This window comes from Aquila chrysaetos, chromosome 23, assembly GCF_900496995.4.
Source record: "Aquila chrysaetos chrysaetos chromosome 23, bAquChr1.4, whole genome shotgun sequence".
Lineage (NCBI taxonomy): Eukaryota > Metazoa > Chordata > Aves > Accipitriformes > Accipitridae > Aquila > Aquila chrysaetos.
Window position 1 is genome coordinate 10407165 of NC_044026.1, and position 21143 is coordinate 10428307.

The 21143-nt window shown below is 36.3% G+C and overlaps 1 protein-coding gene across 11 annotated transcripts in view; it reads right to left on the reverse strand.

Moving 5' to 3' along the window:
• The window catches only part of HERC2 (HECT and RLD domain containing E3 ubiquitin protein ligase 2), a 115507-nt gene that overhangs the window by 33230 nt on the left and 61134 nt on the right, over positions 1-21143 (reverse strand). For all 11 annotated transcript variants that reach the window (XR_005931233.1, XR_005931234.1, XM_041119563.1 and 8 more), the window contains 26 exons: positions 20916-21059; positions 19991-20133; positions 19514-19781; positions 19208-19350; positions 17677-17775; positions 17413-17581; positions 17174-17299; positions 16295-16403; positions 16009-16148; positions 14142-14332; positions 12225-12330; positions 11962-12053; positions 11211-11386; positions 10632-10743; positions 9557-9638; positions 9313-9456; positions 8632-8722; positions 7009-7186; positions 6478-6559; positions 6224-6395; positions 5522-5666; positions 4595-4820; positions 3507-3678; positions 2743-2929; positions 1854-1994; positions 1308-1499 (listed from right to left, as the gene is read on the reverse strand). Coding sequence is in view for 9 of the 11 variants with exons in the window: in XM_041119563.1 (XP_040975497.1) it covers positions 1308-1499; positions 1854-1994; positions 2743-2929; positions 3507-3678; positions 4595-4820; positions 5522-5666; positions 6224-6395; positions 6478-6559; positions 7009-7186; positions 8632-8722; positions 9313-9456; positions 9557-9638; positions 10632-10743; positions 11211-11386; positions 11962-12053; positions 12225-12330; positions 14142-14332; positions 16009-16148; positions 16295-16403; positions 17174-17299; positions 17413-17581; positions 17677-17775; positions 19208-19350; positions 19514-19781; positions 19991-20133; positions 20916-21059 (3830 nt within the window). In the remaining 2 variants the exon portion in view is untranslated. The remainder of the gene's footprint in view (positions 1-1307; positions 1500-1853; positions 1995-2742; positions 2930-3506; positions 3679-4594; positions 4821-5521; positions 5667-6223; positions 6396-6477; positions 6560-7008; positions 7187-8631; positions 8723-9312; positions 9457-9556; positions 9639-10631; positions 10744-11210; positions 11387-11961; positions 12054-12224; positions 12331-14141; positions 14333-16008; positions 16149-16294; positions 16404-17173; positions 17300-17412; positions 17582-17676; positions 17776-19207; positions 19351-19513; positions 19782-19990; positions 20134-20915; positions 21060-21143) is intronic.

Genomic DNA, 21143 nt, shown 5'->3' on the forward strand with positions numbered 1-21143 from the left:
CCCAAACCCACAGAAACAAAAAACAACAACAACAACAAAAAAACCAAAACCAAAAAAAGTACCCACAAACACAAAGTTGTTCAGCTACTCACTATTAATGCTAGAAGCAAAAAAACAGAAATAATGTATAAGTGCATATATAGCATGCATGTAACTGGGGTGGGAGAGGGACAACTACATTTCAAACCCTGAACATGAGTATACATAGCTGATCATTGAAAATTTGGGGAGGAAAAAAAAAAAAAAGTAACAATTTGAGAAATACCACACAATTGCCTCTACATGAAAAGCATCAGTTAGGCTCTCCCACAATCCTAGTTTACTCAGAGATACCTTAAGATTTCATTGTTTAAAACTGAAGCTGTCTTGTCATTTATACCATTAATAAATAAATAAAATTTCTCTCAATTCAGTGCACACTCCTTAGCAGTCATTATTCATCTTTTTGGTTAGTGAAGCCAAGTTCAATAAAAGAACACAAAAATCAGTTTTGCATAATCACTTCTGATGTTTCAAAGCACTCTAAGCAGTGCAAAGCCATAAATTAACTACATCATATGAGCATCTTAAAAGAAATGCATTGTTAGTCATTAGAAAAAAAAAAAAATTTTGAAGGATAAAGCTACAAGAAACATTAAACAACTTTCAGTTCATTACTGTAGGCAGATATTCTATACATAATTTATGATTTGTAACATTCTTTCATATAGCTGCTGGTATCCACTATTACAGCATTTATTAATTCTGTTTGTCAGTTGTCCCAAAAAACCCACACCCATGGATACTTTGTAAATAGCTAGAAACTTCAATGCATCAAATGTAAATCTTAAAAAGAATTTCTATATTGTTAATAATATATTAACAACATTTTTAGCTAGCAATAATGACTGCATCAATTTGAGAAATAAACTCAGATGCAAAACAAAACCAACATGGAAGTTTTTAAACTAACATTCTGCAGATCCAGGAACTAGAGCGTGGTTAATTCAGCTTCATTCCAATAACCACAGCCACTTGTCCAATACATAAATACAGTTCCTTAAGCTTCTATTCATTAATTCTATTTTAATGTCTAATCGAGGAAATAGTCTATTACTGGCATTTGTAGCACATGCATATATTCGTGTGATATTTCCATTAAAATAATTAACGTTAACATGCATTTAAGTTCAACTCAAATTTTCATGTTTATTAAGTTTCTCAGTATGCTGAATTGCACTTCAATATAAGAAAAATACAAAGAAAATATTCTAGTAAGCTACTAATAAAAAGGACATGGTTAAAATGCAACAGAATCAAAACCTGACCTGTGGGTAAGCTGTTCCCATACCAGACAGCACAGCTGAAAGAACATCTCTTCCCTTTTCACCTGCTCGGTTGGACACAGCAAGCTTTAGCAGATCAACCATGACACGTGTGTCATCTGGTACTAAGAGACTAGTAAACTCATCCAAGTACTGCGGTTCTGGGCCAGATACTTTACTTTGACTTTCTACGTCCTATAAAACAAATTGCAGAAATATTTAGAAAGTGAAGATTAAAGAAGTATTTCACTGAATCTGAACAAGTTAACTTGTCTGAAGAAGTTTAAAGGAAGGTTAAAACAATTCGTAAATCTGGGATGATATGGCCCCAAAATTAACCTACTGTTAAACCCATTTCTCAAGTGAAAAAGCTTTCCTAAAACTAACCTCCTTTAACATTGGAGAAAAAAAAAAATATCCCTCTGTCTTTGGATAGATTTAAAAAACGCAGTCATTTATAGAGTAACTTTAAAAGCACAAAAGAAGCAAAACTGCTTGATAAAAGCATGGTAAGAACTTAAGTTTTAAAGAAGGTATTGACAACATTACTTCTTTGGTTTTTGTCATGGTTTCTGCAATGATACTGGCAGCTCCAGGATCATCTGTGACTGGAATGAAAGGACGGGAAGAGGCAGCAGCAGCTGAGGGAGTTACAGCAGAAGGTGTCACAGCGTCTTCTGAAGAAACAACCTAGCCAAAACAAATAATAATTAACAAAAGCTGCAACAAGATACTGTAAAACCTTTAAAAGCCTAATTATTAGAAAGGCTTATGTTCAAAGACAGCAGCAATTTAAAAACAGCCATAAATTCAAAACCAACAGATTTGCTCCCTCTATTTTTAGCTTCTATTTTATGTTCCTAAGCACAGCAAACCAGCCAACACAACCCTCAATACCAGCTGCTATGAAACCAAACAATAAAACATCAGTGACTGCAGAAAAGTCTACAATGTAGAAGACAAGCCCTAACAATACGTGTCAAATTAATAGTTTCTTAAAGGAAAAGATCTGTTCAGTAGCAAGCCTTATTCCATTCAGGCCCTCCTGTCTACATTAGTTGATACAAGTTTACAATTACATTTCATTAAATAATGGTCAAATACTCCCTTAGTCTTGACTTTTTTTTATGATCACTCCTCTAAAATGAATTTAATATCTGGTCAAATGGTTAATATTTTCATGTTAACTCTAAAATATTACTAAAAATTCTACTAGAAATCAGCATAATTGCATTTAAATGACACAGTGCATTCTGAAAGTTTAAAACTGATTTCACACTAAAATTTTAGTTTTCCAAATCTGACATACGCAGAGTACCCACTCCTGAAATTAGAGCATGAAAGAACTGTTTAATCTCTGCTACTATCAAACTAAACAAGACAGTATTTTTCAGCTTTACTGTTAAACATTGATGGAAAAATTCATCTGACACTTTACCTCCCCTCTCCTGTCCTGCCATGGGTTTGGGCTCAGCCTTTCTTCTATATCTCCTACAAGCATGCATTCATCTCCATTTGCAGGGCTTCCTGTAGAAGTAGCATCTGATGGGGGGGCTGGCGATGAAGAAGGACATTCTACTGGTGCAATCATACTTGCAGGCATCAATGCTCCAACAACTGCATCCCTGAAATCATTTAGGACAGATTAACAAAAACCTAATTATACTCCCTTGTTGAACTTGGAAAAAAACTATATTAGCTTGTCTTAATAAAAGAAGGAAAGGTTTCCAAGCTCTGGAATTTAGAGAGTAGTTTATCTCCATTCTCCTTTGGGCCTGATGCTTAAATACTGTGTTTTAAGGCCACTATTTTATGCAAGTTCCTCTTCATAAGTTTCAGCACAAATACTCTGTTCTCTACCAACAACAAGGAGGGCACTGTAAAGTTTTATTGTTCTTTCCACCCTGATGCCCGCTGCTTCCTACATATCATCTATCATGATTTACTTGCATTCCTTTTATATGATTTACTTCAGCATTCCTAAATAAAAAAAAAATTTTCCCCAGGCACTGGGAGCTTCTGTAAAGAAAACATAACAGCATAAAGCTAACATCAACATCAAAAGAAAATTTAAATGAAGCTTAGGCTATCCTGAGGAGTCCAAACTTGTACAGCAATTCATACCTGACTCAAGAGACCCTAATAGATGGTAAGCTATGTCATCTTTTGCTCTGCAGAAGACAAGAATGTTTGCATGCCTACCTGGCATACATGATTTGTAATGCCATCAGTATATGAGATAACGCCTGCTGTTTGGCAACATTCCCATCAAGCGATAAGAGAATCTTAGCAAGAGAAGGGCGATTCGGCTTGGAACTGTTTGCCCCACTAATTTTGTTACTGGCAGCAGAAGAATCTGCATCTGAAGGAACACCTGGAGTGAAGGGAAAAAAGAGAAAGCGAGCATTTTTTAGTGGTGTAATACATAACTGAAACTGATTTATCTTAACTTCTTGTTAAGTCAGAAAGATGACTGTAAAACTAACTCTACAGTATATTCTTGAACTGCAGTGCCTACTGTTACAACATTAAAGTCAATACCGAGGCTTTGCAGCAATGGCTTTCATAAAATAGTGTTCCACCCTGTTACTTACTCATGCAGATTAAGGTAATACAGATATCATATTTTGGTGATCAGCATCTAAAACAAGTTTTACTTACACAGAAATTTCTCAAATAGCAAGAGGCTTTATTAGGTACTCTTAAAAATACTAATCAAATATTCTATATATGTAGTACTTGCTCTTTTTTAAATACATTGCCTTGTTCATGAAAATGCTTAATTAGCAAAATGTTTGGTGCTTTTATATTCAACAGAAAATATTGCTGTTTTGCCTCCCTATTTCTTAAGCAACCTATCTTAGAAACAAAAGGTAACAGTAGCATCAAGAATTATAGCAAGAGGTAACATGTAAGACCATCAATATTACAGCAGCATCCACCTACCATTACCTCCATAAAGTCTTATTCCATCTTAAAGACAAAGTCTTTGGGGTGTTTGATAAAGGACGTTGCATTTTAATTTCCTGAAGAACAATAAAAGTTCAAACTAATGCTACTTCTGAACAAGTCCTTTACAACTTCCCACTTTCAGGAAGTAGTTTTGCTGGGGTTTTTTTAGAGGTGTGTATGGTTTTTGTTGTTGTTTTGTGGTGTTTTTTAAAAAGATAGTTTTCTTTTTGCACTTTTCTATCACCTGTTAAACCACAGACACAACTAAGTCTCTAATGGCATAAAAAAAAACCCAAAAAACAAAAAACAAGCCACAACATAAGGCAATAAATACCAACCAAGATAAGAAGCACCTAAAGGGTCCCTCGCTGTCTGGAAAAGTACTGGTTCATGAACAGATGGTGTAGCTACATCCACTGTTGTCCATGCTACACTGTGGGAAGACCCACAAGCAACCCGAGTGATTTTCTGGCCTTCCAAGCCCTGGACAAGAGTGGGCTTTCTATTGACTGTAGTAGTTCCATTGCCTTGTTGCCCATGGTCATTGTCACCCCAAGCGTAAACCTGCCAGTAAACATTTCTACATATTACTTTGCTTCACTGGTTGCCTCATTTAATTATTTTCTCAAAAATTCTTATAAAGAAATCTTAGTGATTCGTATTATTAGTCTAGGACACTTTAGAGAACCTACTGCCGTGACTTTTTTTTCCCCCCATTAAATAATGCAGGCATTATCATACATCAATAGAAAAAAGAAAAAAAAATCTAAGCAGCAGTTTATCAGATGATTAATAAATTATTGCCAATTCATAAGTCATCAGTTGATTCATGAATTATTCAATGTCCACAGTGAACAGTAAGTTAGAAGAATTAGTTGCATAGTAATTACATTGGGGATCTGAATCAATACTACAGTAATGCTGGATCACAGCAGAAAAATCTGTCCGGAATACTATGACTGCTTCTGCATTTCAAGAGTGAGAAGCAGGAAACTGATCATGAGATAATACATGAACTAGGAAAATATTACAAAAGGTGCTACAACAACAACATTTAAACTCCAATAATAATAGGAAAGCTAATATATTTTAAATTACAACCATGCTTATATTTATTCAGGACTTTAAAAAGCAAATAAATATCATAAGAAATTTTTATTCCATTTAATCAGCATCGATGCTATTACACTCTTCTTCCTCAACAGTTTAGTTTATTCCTTTCTGGAACAAGGAAAAAGGGGAAAGGAGGGTGATGCACAACGTACCTGTCCAGTGTCAGTAACCGCTAGGCAATGGAGTGCACCTACAGCCACATGCACAATCTTTTTACCCCTCAGTCCTTCCACAACTTGTGGCTTTCGTACATGTACATCTGTGCCATGGCCTAGCCTGAAGTAGTCACCCTTACCCCTGCAACAGATAGTAAATGTAAAATTCAAAACAATTATATTGTTTACACATTCCTTTGTCAATGCAGCTTCTGAAATCAAAACTTCATTTATCACTGGGATTAAAAACAAGCACCAACTAGCAAATTCTTCAAATCTGACTTACAGCTTATTTCCTTACTCTACTACATCCCTACTCCCTCAGTCTCTGCTTTAGCTGTAGGCTACATACTCCAAACTACGATTCTCAGGCTCTCTTTTTCCCACTCCACTTCAAAGTCTTGAATTAATATTCCTTTACAGGCTCCACTGCTCCCAAGAGAAGGAATTATCTTCCCCTTCCTCCACTAACGCAGTAAGACCCAGGCATCCTAACAGAGCACAATACACAACTGAGCATGCTACAAAGACACAGTGTTAGAATAATTGAACAGGTAACAGCTTGTCTTGAAGATCTGCCAATTTAAAAGACAAAGCACACAGGTAAGGCACAGGTGGAGTTAAGACAGTCAAATAGCAATAAATACAAAACATACTTAGCAATTGCTTTGTTACCACTTTCTGGCAAATGTAACATACCATGTCCATACCACTCCTGACTTGGTCAGTGCCAATGAGAACTGTGCACCACACTCAATCTGACAAACGCCTTGGCCATTCAGTCTTTCAATGTTCTGAGGAATGTTGCATCCTTCACTTCCTCCTCGGCCCAGTTTTCCAAAATCACCATCACCCCAAGAAAACACCAAACCTAACAAACACCAAACTGCAGGTCAAACAATGATCACAGTATTCCCATGCGCTAGAAAGCTTCTGGAACAAGATATTCCTACCTTCATCTGTCAAAGCAAGAGTCTGAGCATCTCTGCTTCCACAAGCAACCTGAATGACCCGGTGGCCAAGGAGCACTTTAACCTACAATATAGAAAAAGCAAGCAAGATGCTTCAAAAAAATTATGTTTTAAAACCTTACAGATGTTTTCAAGCTCTTATGACTGATCTTATTGATTGTGCCCAGCCTGAGCATGCCATTTAGCAAGGGATTATCAAGCCTTGCTCACTCAGGATCCAACATCGCTCAATGACAGTAGTAGCTTCCAGCTATGTATCACAGTAGATGCAGGACATGAATGTTCAAAACAGCACTAGCTATTTCACATCACTTCCCAAGAAAGAGACTTTTTGGCCTTTCTGAAATAGCTTACCTTTTATTACAGGCATGTGTACCAAAACCTAATTTAGATCACTCCAAAATGACGTCTTCATACTGCTTTCATGGGTTTTGGCTTTACTTTAGCTTTAATCATTTATTAAACAAACACACACATTCACATTTCATCAGAAACAAGAAACATTTATCTTACCATCTTAGGCTTGAGCTGTGTGGTATTATCTCCATGTCCTAGCCTTCCATATTCTCCAAGGCCCCATGTATACAGTTCACCACTAGAGGTAATGGCAGCACTGTGGGAACTGCCACAAGCAATATCACGTATGCGTTTGGTTTTCAATGCTTCTATCAATCTGGGTTTATCACAGTTCCTAGAGAAAATTAGTAAAGAATTCATTGCCTTAATTATGAAACAGTTGCACAATATACTCCAACCTTCATAATCCAAAACATTTTGAGCAATAACTAACAGTAACCTAAAGATAAAATAAGATGCAACATTATTATTCCAAGATGTACTCTTTAGTAGCACCATAAATCTAAAGTTTACACTATGTTAATGTAATTGAAAATTTATTTAAATATTTTATGTATACACTGCAAAACTTAGGTGACAAAGCCAAAATACCAAAGTGATAAATCAATGAAAAAGTGTATAATACAAAGCGAAAACTGATATCCTGTCATTGCCCAGAGTTGAGCAATTTGTTAGCTGTGGACACAGAGCCCGATAGTAAGATTAAAGAGATGACACACCCATCCCAACTTTGGTCTTTACAAGAGAGAAATTATAACTGGAATTTACTGTTAGGCTTCTATGAGAGTACTGGAAACTTTTACTATTCATATGGGTACAATATTCTCTAAATTCAGGGAAGAGTTTCAACTCAAGGTTTTCTAGTATTGACTGTGCATCAGAGCCACTATTAAGGTTTTATAAAATCATGCACAGCCTCTGGAAAAATTTGCTCCCATGAAATTCCCAAGAGTTCCAAGTCTCACTTTTAATAAAATTACAGAAAACATGAGGCAGTTGAATGATAAACCATACTGCTCTAATCTGGACTTCCCTTTTCATTGATCTGACACACATACCCCTACAAACAGTTATTTGTTGTCATAAGTTAACCATCTGAGTTGGGCACTGTAATTTTTTATGTATTCTGAGCAGGTCTTCAAAATATCGCAGAATGACAAAGATTTCCCCATGGACTATGGGTTTTTTTTTTCCCCTCTTTAAAAACACTGTTCTATTGTGCATACAAAGAAAAATCCTGAGACAATTCAAATTTTCCTCAAAGCTGTCCTGTGGAAAATTAAACTATGTATTACTGAAAAGTGTAAGAAATTTATTTCTGGCTAACAAGTTTGTGAACAGAAGTCTAAAGAAAAGGGCTACAAAATACTCTGTCAGGCTTACATTATGAACTGTTACAGCTCAGGAATGTAAAACTTCTACAGTTTTACACCTCAAGGCACCTCTGTAAACCTTACCTTACAAAAGTTACCAAAAACTCTATGTCCAAAAGTGTGCCATTTCATCAGTGACATTCAAAAATACTATTAAAGACTTTATCCACTAAGTATGTTTCCAAGTGTGATATTAATTGAATGCCTCCTTTTTAAATGACTGAAGACTGCTACAAATGCTGCACCATAAATTGACATACACAGCTGAAAAAATCTTTTCACAACACAATTTTTTATTCCCACTGTATTAAAAATCCTGTCATTGTCAATAGTGGTGGTCAGCTGTGTTATAACATGCAACACAAATGTTCTCTTACTGAAATGCAGACAAATTTGGTATCCTTACATTCGACTGAAGTGACCAAGTTTTCCATCATCTCCTTCACCCCATGAAAATACCTTTCCATCAACAGTTAATGCCATAGCATGTCGGCCACCTAAAAGTGTAAACAGAAATTTAAATTTTCAAGCTTTCAAGCAGGCAGCAGGTCTAGCAAAAATCTCAGAAATTTGACACTGCTGCACTTCTACAATGTAATTGTACGAGCCTTTCAACCCAATACACGTTACTTATTTTCTTCAGAGTTTTTAAGTGATTTAATTTAAAACACAAAACTTTTGTGAGAGTAAGTTTCCCGGCACATTAAAAAAAAAATAATAATCATTCAATTTGCTATTTTCAATGCTGCAAGAAAAAAAGGAAAAGCAAACCACTATTTAGCAATATTCAAAAATCAAAACACTTTCTTTGGATCAGACTAAAAAACCATTCAGAAGTTACCAAATTTAACTTCCAGCAAGTAAGAAACTATGTATGGTCTAACTACATAGGTTTTAATAACAGAACCATTACACTTAACCTGACATTTTATGCAACAGACAGAATTTAATAACCTGTATTTATTTTTAAAAATTTAAAAAATATCAGATATGCTGAGACACCACAGCACCCAAGAAAATTGCAGAGCAACTATTTTCAGGCTTAATATGTTATGGTTATGTATATAAGAAAAGCAATAGTAAATACCTGAGTGAACAGCCACCTTCTTTACCACATAGTTACTGAGAGCTGTAATCTGGCGGGGAATAGGCACAGTTCCACTAGATATTCCTAAACCCAGCCTTCCATTTGTGGCTTCTCCACAGGCATATACTTTACCCTCTACAGTCACTAAAATGAAGGAAAAAAAGTTTGAAACACCATTAATGTTTCACAGCTGGAAATCTGTTTCTGCCCTTAAATAATTTTATTTATTTTAAATATATATTACCTGCAAAAAGGCTTTTGGATCCTCCAGCTACTTGTACAACATTCAAGGCAGACAAGGTTTCAGAAAAGGAAGGTACCTTTATCTAGAGAAGACAGGAAAAAAAAAATCATTACAATACACTTTAAAGTTTGATACTTTAAAAAGAAGAGCTATTCTTAAGTGATAAACCAGTTAATCTAACAGCTGCCTTTTTTTTTTTTTTTTTTTTTTAATATATGAAACACCCTGTCTTATTCAGACACTTCACACATACCAGTAAATATACACCAGGCAAAAGACAGAAACCAAGAAAAAGCATTTAATACTGAAATCATGATAAATACAAAAACTGAGAAAAAATGAAACATTATATAAACAAAGACTTTCTTTTAGTAAAGTTTTCTTGAGAAAACCAAAGAATACAGTAACAGTTAACTTCTTGTTTCTTGAAAGGCACTCTGTGGATACAATACTATACATTTTATTTACAGCATAAATTAAAGAAATGCTCTAAATGTACTTTTCAGATTAATGATATCTTAAATTGATTAAACATTTGCCATGTACCTCCCATCTTGCATTTTATTAAAAATTATGTATAAATGGCTGCACACAGGGCTGAAATTCCTCTCAAATAACACTGAATTGTAATCAAATTACACCAAAAGATTAGAATTCAACTTCTTTTTTCAGATGACTGCACCAGCTCCAGGTACAAGTAATAAATAAAAAAGTTCACCAATATCTTCATTTCATGTATGCAACCTCAAAAGAAACAGAATATGTAAAGAGTGCTACACATTTTTAGAACAATTACCTCACTATCATCTAAAAAAAAAAAATTATTAAGTGACTGCTAAAAATCAAACTGAATTTCAGAGTAACAACCAAAATGCAAATTTTCTCCAATTTTCCACTCAGCAGACATCTACATGTCTTAACAGTAAAAAGCCATTAAAACCTATTCTTTGTAACTTTTGATAATAAAGCGTAAAATTCTGATTAAATTTGAATTAATTTTGAGTTGTGTGAGACTTGTATGTTTTATTTTTAGCTGTTTCTGTTTTATACTGAAGTATGAAAACAAAAAACATACCTTGGAACCTTTTAGCCCTCCCAGCTGGTCTTTGTCATTCAGTCCCCAAACAAAAACTTTGGTTCTTATTGTAGCTGCCGATTCGAGCCCAGCTGCCTTCTTCCTAACAAGACTGAACATATTGTGGAAAAAAAGTCAGTTTAGCAACCTGCATGCTATAGCATAGGCATCTTTTTACTGTATTTACTGATTTTACAGTTTGGAATAGTTTCAGTACTCAAACTACACCACCACAGTTAATTGGTGGCTATAACAAATTAAAACAAACAAACAAAAAACCAGAACATTTTGCTGAGCAGCGGTAAATATACACATGCCACATACCAAATATAAACACACCAAGTTTTTAGCTAGGTTTTCAACTCCAAGTATAACGCAGAAGCAGACGAGTTGTACAAAATGCTACCATCTTACCAGTGTGATAACCTTAAAGAAGTTATTTATCAACAAATAACCTACTTATAATTCTGACAAAGATACTGATTTTTCTTTACTACAATTCAGCCTAATTAAGTTGCTCCTCTTACAATAATCTTCTGAATTATAGGAATATGTAGACACATCCTTACAGTTACCTACCTCCCAGTGTTAGCTTTATCGTCATCCTCTTCCTCATTATCGGAAGCAAGGAAAGGGACTGCAGCCAAATCTTCATCCTCTGCACGTATACGTCCCAGTATGCTGAGGCCATGTATTTTGCAATCAATTCCAGAGCTTCTGCACTGCTTGATTGCAATCTCAATATACCTGTGGTACTAAGAAGAAAAAAACCTAAATTGCTATCTTTTGGGTCCTACATAATTTTATAAAACAGAAGAAAGAATTAGAACTTTTGCATGACTTTGTCACCTTAACAAAATGAACCTGTAACTTTAGATATTTTGCTTTTCAGCCCTACATAACTCATATTTTAAGATAAACATATGGCCTTGTTAATTTGAGAGTGATTTCACTTCCAATCTTCTAAAAATTCATTACGTATTCCTCCTTGCTGTTACCGAAAAAGATCAGAACTACTATCCAAAATAAGCTCTATCACCCACCAAAATTATCCCCAAAATTAAGTTTATTGGGCTGTCTTCTTGTTTTAAAGGTATAGTGATTTACGTCAAAAAAACTAAAATATCTTTACTACTATGCCTATTATAGAGTTACACTGTGATTATGAAAAAACTTGTCAGGATAATTGACTTTACTAAACTGCCAGAAATAGTGCTAATTTAGAGGAAAAGTAAAATACCATGCTTTAATAATCACAACAGTGCTTTTCATCTCTTGCAGCAAAACATTTTTCTGTTGCATACAAGACTAATTCTCAAACTTCACTTACTTCTATACAATCACTGAGAAGAGGCACTGTGGTGTCTGTAGGATTTATATTGATTGTCTTTAGCTCTATAAGGTTATTTAAGGAATTCCCCCCTAGAAAACAAAACATGGAAAGAAAAACATTTTAAGATATGGTGTTTGTTTCATAAACAGGCACTATGCATGTTAAATAGATGACTATGTTAACTGAAACCAAATAAATACCTACTGTTGAATGTACAAAAAAAAAAAAAAATTCAGACTTCGCAGAGAACATACACATACCTGAAACTACAACTAAAGAGGGCATGTAACTGCTGTCTGCAGGGTCCACTATCATCTTTAGTCTGTGAACAAGAACATCTGGAAAAATCTCCAAACGAATCCAGTGCTAGGGGAAACACAGAATTTCATTTTCAGATAGTACTTAGGACCACTGTATGGTTAACAAGAATAAATGTGTCTTGTTTTTGAAGAAAACATGAAAAAAGTTTGTGAATGGTACACAACAGCTGCAATGCATGGGAACTGGCCAAAGGAAAAGGACCTCGTGAACTTCTCCAACCTCCAAATACAAGAGAAACAGTTGCAGCAAATGATTTATTTCACCCAAGAGCAACACCGAGAAGACTGAGAAAGCATGATACCACTGGACGTCAAGAAATGGGACATGATGTAAATCTTTGGTTACAGTCTGTAGACAACCCAAAGGAAGGGTACTTGGGAATACTCTCAGCATGGCCATCAACAGAGCATCAAAACACACTGGACAGAAGCCTAGCTGTAAATCCTGGTGCCTAGGCTGGCCACAAAGCAGTGCTGTGGGACAATAAATCTAGTAAACCATAAACTAAGGAACAATGCTTTTTATAAATTATCTGGACACAGGAGTCGAATGTACATTAAGCAAGCTTGCCGATGACACTAAACTAGGAAAAGCTGTGAACTCTCTCAAGGGCAGAGGCCTTACAGACAGATCTGGATAGACTAGAGAGCTGGGAAATCACCAACCGTATGAAATTTAACAAGAGTAAGTGCTGGATTCTCCACCTGTAATGGCGTAATCCTGCTTATACGTACAAACTGGGGGACAAGAGGCTGGAGAGCAGCCCTGCGGAAAGAGATCTGGGGGTTTGGATTGATGGCAAGTTAAATATGAGTCAACAGTGTGTGCTGGCAGCCAAAAGAGCCAACCGTGTCCTCATGTGCATCAAGAACAGCATACCTAGCCAGTCGAGGGAGGCAATTATCCCACTCTATGCTGCGCTGGTACAGCCACACCTTGAGTACCGCATGCAGTTTTGGGTGCCTCAATAGAAGAAGGACATCAAACCATTAGAGGGTGTCCAGAGGAGGGCAACCAAGATGGTGAAAGGTCTCGAGGGCAAGACTTATGAGGTCACTTGGTTTGTTCAGCTTGGAGAACAGCTTGGAGGGGTGACCTCACTGCCATCTACAATGTCCTCAAGAGGGGCAGCGGAGGGGGAGGTGATCTCCTCTCTCTGGTGACCAGTGATAGGACACAAGGAAATGGAATGAAACTGGGTCAGGGGAAGTTCAGACTGGACATTAGGAAAAGGTTCTTTACTGAGAGGGTGGTAGGTCACTGGGACAGGCTCCCCAGGGTAGTGGTCACAGCCCCAAGCCTGTCAGAGCTCAAGGAGCATCTCGAAGATGCTCTTAGTTCTACGGTTTAGTTTTAGGTAGTCCTGCGAGGAGCAGGGAGTTGGACTTGATGATCCTTATAAGTCCCTCGCAACTCAAGATATTCAATGATTCTATGCAAGTGAGGGAGAGCTTGGAGGCAGTTTTAGCTAGTGAGAGCATAGGTGCTTTTTGTATTGCAACAAACTCACTTAAGTAAAATATAATCAATGTGATTATTAAGAACAATTGTCATCAGTTATTATACTGAAAAGACAACTGTAACCATAAAACCAACTACAGAATAGATAATTACCCTGTATTTCAAAAATCACACAAGTTCCTTATAATTCACATGAAGCAACCAGAAAGATGAACCACAGCTTTAAAAAAGTAGACACATTTACTATGAAGAAACATAGTTTTGTATTTCAGATGTTTGGTTTTACTACTCTTCTATCTTACTCAAAGGTAACAAACATATATTTCACTAAGGTAAACACTTATCCTCTTAAGAAGAAAGTATGCCAGAATAAACCAGTTATGGCTTAAAGTTACCTTTCCTTGTGAGCCGGAAGACTGCCAACACTGCTCACTACCATCAATAAGACGTGAAGCCTGATTCACAGAGGATGAGACATTCAAATTCTTAACTATTCTTGACCAATCATCCAGTAACATTCCCCGCTGGCTACTATGCCGTCTCTTCAGCTGCCTTCCAGAACGCCCACAAAACACCGGAGACTGACCTGCATGGTTAAGTTAAATATTAAGCATGTACCTCTCAAAGAAAGTTGCTTACAGGTTTAATAAAAAGCAATGTGAAAGGAAATACAACAAATCAAAGATTTCAGGTATGTAGTCTAAAAGTACCATACAGAAGCATGTCACATAGGTATGGCAATACTACTCACGCTTAAAGGGCAAAGCTCAAGATTTTTATTTTTTAAGGAGTTTCAAGCACTTCACCTGACTACAAGTTCTCATGCCTGTCATTTGGGACAGTCACACTTTCTATTCTTACACTTATGATTGATTTGTACCAAGAAACCAAGCATAATTTAGTAAAAAATTAACATTTAAAAATTAAGGAAAATCACTCTCTTCAGGAATGTAAGACACTAAGAGTAATTCCTAAAATTGAATGATAAAACATTACAGGGTCATGCAATCTTTAAACTGACAGAATCCTTAAAAGACTAATATTCTTGACTAAATAGCCACTTGAAAGAGTCCTTCCTTTTGAAATACAGATCAGATTTATGATGATACATACTTCAAAATACAGGCCCACAGCACATTAATTTTGTACACCACCATAGATATGAAAAATATGCAACCAACCCTCAACAAAAATCCCTTACAGAAAAATAGACATAGCTAAGTTACAACAGTCAAAAATTCTGAATCGCGTTCAAGAATAAGGTGGTTTAGTGACTTGTTGATTTCCTCCTTGCAAAAACCCACTTCTGCTTCCCTTCACTGATCTTTGTAGCTTCTAGAAAGCCTGACTAAACTCCTCTACCCTACCCAGGGCAATGGGAAGGATTACAGATTCACAGCATACTAGCTGTACAACCATATTAACTGAATTATTAATGGAAAGTCTTTCTTGCCCTTTAGACAAACCATCATATACATGCAATGCATGTTCATGATTTCTAGCAGGGAATCAGCTTTATTCATTTTCCAAACCAATTAGACTGGCTACTTGTAAATATGAAGAGGTTTAGTCCAGAAGCCAGCATCACCTTGCAAATACTAGGGGTGAGACTGATTTTTAGACAAGTGGAGAGAAAAGAAACAAAAGCTAGTGTCAGGCAAGTTCTGCATAATAACGCAAACCCCAAAAGTGTTGGAGTTAAAATGGCTGCACCTATTCTTGCCCTAGAAAGAAAAAATTCTGATTATGAGTCTTCCCCTTTCTTACCACACCTCTCTAGAGCCTCCACATCATGAAGGAAATGAGGAAACAGCCATCACACACTGATAGGTAAAATTGCTGAATAGCAACTGAGGCATAAGAAGGTATCTTAGGTACTTCAAGCTGCACCTGCTGTCATAAGGATTCCATTCACCTACATTTAGGTTGACAGCAAAAAGCAGGAGGAACAAAGGATTATAAGTTTTACTCTTGGTGTAGCTGAAAACACCGTTCTGACATAAAGAGTTGCTGTCACGTAGCCGTATTTTTTAAACTTTTTTAACTCTATGAAGAAAGCTTAAGGGTTGATGTTTTGGTGTAGCCCACCACGTTCAATTTTAGCCGTGCTACAATCTGCTAAAAATGTTTTGTTGTCTAGAGGGTCAGTCTGAACACTAATTTCATTATGTTAAGGAGCTAAAATTTAAAAGTGTTTTTTTTTAAAAACAAATTCAATGCATTTTAAATTAATCTAAGAAACACTTAGATCCTGAAACTTACCTGGCTCATTTATTCTGCCAAATGTATGTCGGGTGTTATGCTTCCTGGTTTTAAAACAGGTTTCACAAAAGTCAAAATCATCACAGTTTCTGCATTTGAATCTAGGCCCATTGATAGGAAACATCTGACAGCCATCACACCTGATTTCACAAAAGAACAAGTAAATATATTTCTAGCAGTTTTCATGGTACAAGTTAATTGTAATACAAGTCAAGATAATGGAATCAAGACAGTAAGGCTAAAGGATAAACCATATACATTAAGAAAAATGTAAATCATCATTTACGTGACTCCTGGATGAATGCTGGGGACCAGTTCCATTTCCGACAACAAGCCAGTCCAATGAGACTGCTGAGGAAAGTCTACAATGACATCTTTTCCATTAGCACTAAAAGCTGTGACAGAAACACACAGAAAATACAATGCGTTGCAAATCTCTATAAAATGAAGCAGAAACCACCCAGTGCAACATCAGAGTAGAAACATGTAATAAAAGTTACTTTCAAAAGTAATCTTTTATTTTAGTGGAACTACGTATTAACCTTATCAGATAGCCTGGAAAGGGGCAGAGGGAAAGGGAGTTCTAAAGATTTTTTAAAGATACATATTATTCTATTTCAATTCCTTGACTCTGATTTTTTTCATGTATTTTTCTTTAAACAGTTCCCAAAGGGAGAGAGTACTTCTAAGCAAAAACATAGTATGACCAAAATCTGTACCTCTTCAAAGAATCTGTGTCTCTCAGATTACTTCTGTAACATCCCTTACAGCTTGACACTAGTGCACCCCACTTTCTCCTCACTTCCACAGGAAGTCTTCAACTTAGATTTACTTCTTAAAGGAGAACCATTTGTGGTTCATCCAAAGTATAAATAAGAACTACAACAGGAAGCTGCACAGATTCTTAAAGACCTTTACTGTATGTGAATGGAATGGCTCAAAAAGCAGATGAACACACTAACAAAATGGGCTGCCACAGAGTACACGTCTATAAATTTGTCACAGAGATCAAATGCATTCTATGCTCTCTTATCATCATGCAATATTCCACAGAACAGTGTGATCTGTAAGTGTGTCTAGAAGATTCTCTCCTTGAACACTGCAGAAAGTCTGTGTGGTTTCCAGTTTTATTACCTCCCCATGCCCCATTTTGAATATACGTTACCTTTGACAACTCCCACGCTTCGGTGAGTAACTGATCCCCATTTGTATTTGGGTGTGGCAACAGAGCTTTTCACACGCACTTTGTCACCTATCTTGATATGAGAGGCAGAACTCTGCGGTGGGAATCCTAGCAGTTGCAAGAATAAATGCATGATGAGCGCACTTTTCCCTTCCAAAAATAAAACTCCCTTGGTGTTATCATTCAGTTTTTTATTAAAAAGCAGTTAGCAGCGAACTTACCTAAAAGCTCAACGTGAATATATCTGACCCAGTAAGTACCACCCTTTTGTTGCCAATCACACTGTACGTTCAGGTCATGCAATCCATCTCGATCCAATTTAATAACTTTGCCTACATCTCCTTCACAAACCTCCTCATAGGTTCTGCAGCACCTAACCATCATCCCCACCTAGGGAAAAAGGACAATAGAATGTCATAGCTATGCAAAGACTTTTGTACCAGCAAGAAAGTCATTTCAATATAGCTTTTGAACATCATGCCTACCTGAATATTCTCCCTCACATACACCGCATAGTCATCATTACTTAAGAAATCAGCTCGTTTCTTATAGGTCTGGCTCTCTGTTACAACAGCACCACTTGACTGGGAAAAAATCCAAAATAAACATGTAACAGTTACAAAATTTGTTTTTAATTCAGATAAATAAAATTGTTAGCAGAGACTGAAGATAACCCAACAAAACCAAACGCATATAATATCCAAGTTGCATGCCAAAATGGGAAAAATCTTCAACAGGTCGACTTACTACAGGGCTGACATTTATGATCTACTTTAAACTAAAGTTTAGTTTCCAAAATGACTTGCCAAGGAACATAGCTGCAAATTTTCAAAATGTGTGAAACAAGCTGCAAGTTTCTTTTATGAAATCTGCTTGCCAAAGAAAATTAGAACAAAGAGGATTTGTGAGTAATCTACTTAGCCTTGCAGATACACATTCACATTTCACTTCTTAGGTTACTTGTTTGGAGAGGAAAAAAACCAAAGAACAAGTGGTGAATGGTAATCTCCTACCTGAAGTACACTATTATTTTTTTATTATGTACTACTATTATGTACTATTAAGTATTCCCTTAGAAAAACAAGCTGACGAAAAAGACAAGATTGTAGTTATCAGAAATTATTCCTTTCAAGTTATGATTAACTTAAAAAATTTTAAGAGAAATATTGCATTCCAGCTGTAATGAGAATTTTCAGAAAACTTTGCTCCGTTTTGAGCATTAATGTTTTTTCATCTGAGGTAATATATGGAACATTTTCTTACTGCAATACTGATAAAGGTATTGGAACTCAATGTCTAGTTAATTTCTTTCAAAATATAATGCATTTCTTTAAACCACAAAATCCCACATGTGCCAGAAAACTCAACAAAACTCCTTAAAAAAAAAAAAGAATAAAAATATGGAACCCGTTTCATTTTATTTGCAAATCCTTACTGAAACAGTTACTGAAAGTCAACAGAAGACTAATATAAATTCACGTTAAATCCATCACACTCAATAGGCATTGTAAAGGTCATTTCATCACCAATAAGTGAAAATAGTTTTTATAAGGAAAAAGTTAAGTTACTTCATTGAGATCTTTTTGCCATTTATTTACCAACTCCTCAGTCATTCATTGTAGCTAACATACGTTAGTTTTTTAGACCAAAAGAAGGGAGGCGGGGGGGGGGGGGGGGGGGGGGGGAGAGGAGTCCTCTACAATTGTTATACTATAGCATTGACTGTTTTAGATAAAACTGAGACCAACTATCAGGGATACTTATAGCTACCACTAGTGAAACATCTACCTGCATTCCACTCTTCCCCTGTACTACTCATACATAAATATTTATAGATTATTCTTGAGTTCTTTTACAACATGCCTTAGAAATGTATGGCAAACTTGGTCCCTGTTACAGTCTTGAAAGCTTGGGACAGCAGAATGACCTTGTACTCCAACCAAGTTCATAAAAGGAAAGAATCACAAAATTTGTACCCAGCTAGCATGACTTAGGTTTTAGTAAGTTAATACTTACGACAGGGCAAGCGGCTTCAGCTTCTTCCACCTCCTCTGCTATTTCCTCATCTGAATATTCATCAGAGATAGTATCAGCATCAGAGAGATCCGTAATTTGAACATCAGGGTGATCCAACAACCAGCCAACCAAGGCTTCCACTCCTAATACAGAAAACAAACTGAGTCTGTCTCTAAGGGATTCTCTGACATTCTTAAGATAGTATCCAAAAAGAGAAGTAAGAATTGCTCCCTTCTAAGTAGCATTTTAATATGCTCACAACTTTCCTTCTCCTTCTAACATCATTAAATTAACTAAATGAAATACCTGGTAATCCAGAAGCACTTCCAGAGGTTCCAGACAGAGATTTTAGTGCAAATTCTATGTTCTTCCTAGGAAATCCCATTTCCATAAGTTGAACTACAATGGGGAGGGGTGGAATTGGAGATTGCTTGCGTTTCTTCACTTTTGTGGGTCGAATATGTTGCACTGTGATGGGTGTTGTAGCTTCACTAGAGCTGCAGTCTTCAAACACTGGAGTTGAAGGATGTGTAGACTCTACTGCCAGATACTGGCATACTGCCAAAGCAGCAGCCTAAATGAGAAAAAATAAATCAGTCCAAGTAAAACAAGCATATTTAGCATGGGGTTTTGTGTGTGTGCCTGAAATTAAAGGTTATTTGCCAAAAAGGGTTCAGTGACACTTTTTTTTTTTTTTTTTTTTAGACCTTAACAAGTTTCAATTGGAATGTGAATTAGAAAAACTTAATTATTAGGTTACTTAGCAGAAAACACAGACTCTACCTCAAGCTCTTGTTTGTCAAATATTGCTTTCACAGGTGATGGTTGCGTAGCAGCTGTCAAAAGTTGCTGTAAAAGTATCATGGGAGGCTGAGGTCCTTCAGGAGACATATCTCCTATGTCAGGGGAGGCAACTGCTCCATCCTCTTGAAACAAAAACATTATTTTAACCAAAACCATGTAATATAAGTCAGTCAGGAGACTTACTCTGGAGCCTATTGGTTCATTGAACATATTATTATTTCTCCCATATTTCTTCTCCACAGGAATCATGCATGCAAGATTAAATCATGTGTGCCACAATCTCCGTACAAAAAAGCAAATGAGACATTTGTACATAAACAATAGTTTTACTAAAATACACCTAGAACATGTCTAGCAGAAACTACTAAGTGACAGTGAATTTGCAGAAGTATCTTCTGAGTTCACCTTCTTCCAGTAAGATTATTATAAAGAGGTCCTTCCAGGATAAACCACTTTATATAGACAACCAACAATCTCATTGATCCCCAAAACCATGATGCATACTTTCTGGATTGAGTCGTTTCTCCCTCTAATACACCTCTTGGGAAGAGCTCCCTATAAGTATTCACTGCCCTTTCAAAAGAGTATACCTTCTTTGAACCAACTGGCTTACAATTCTGCAACTTTTATTTTGATATTGTATTCTTGTTGGCATAAACATTCATGTTTCCTAGATCTTTACTGTGGCTATCTCAGGAAAGTGTTCTTGCTCTACATTTAACTCCAACAAAAGGAAGTTCTCACACATAACTTATAAGGTTAAAGCATTCCTGAATTTTAATTTTAGTCTTTAGTGAGCAAACCTAATTTCTGCTCTCCAGCTGCCATTAGCAAGTGTTATAGTCACGAACTCTATCTACCACCTAAACAAACAACAGCACACTCAGGTTGCATTTCAGAATACCTGCAGGATTTAATGCACACTCCTGAACAGCTGGCTGAGATAAGATCTGCCTTAGTGTATCCTGGTGAGAAAGCAGAGCTCGGCCTGCTTTCAGTATGTACAGCTTTAATTGCTGGCATCGCAGTAGATCCAAATCCACTTGACCTGTCAGAAATATCAAGCAGCTATTAGTGCTAGGAATCTCTTGTATTAGAGAAGAAAGGCTATCATTCATATAACCTCAGTGCA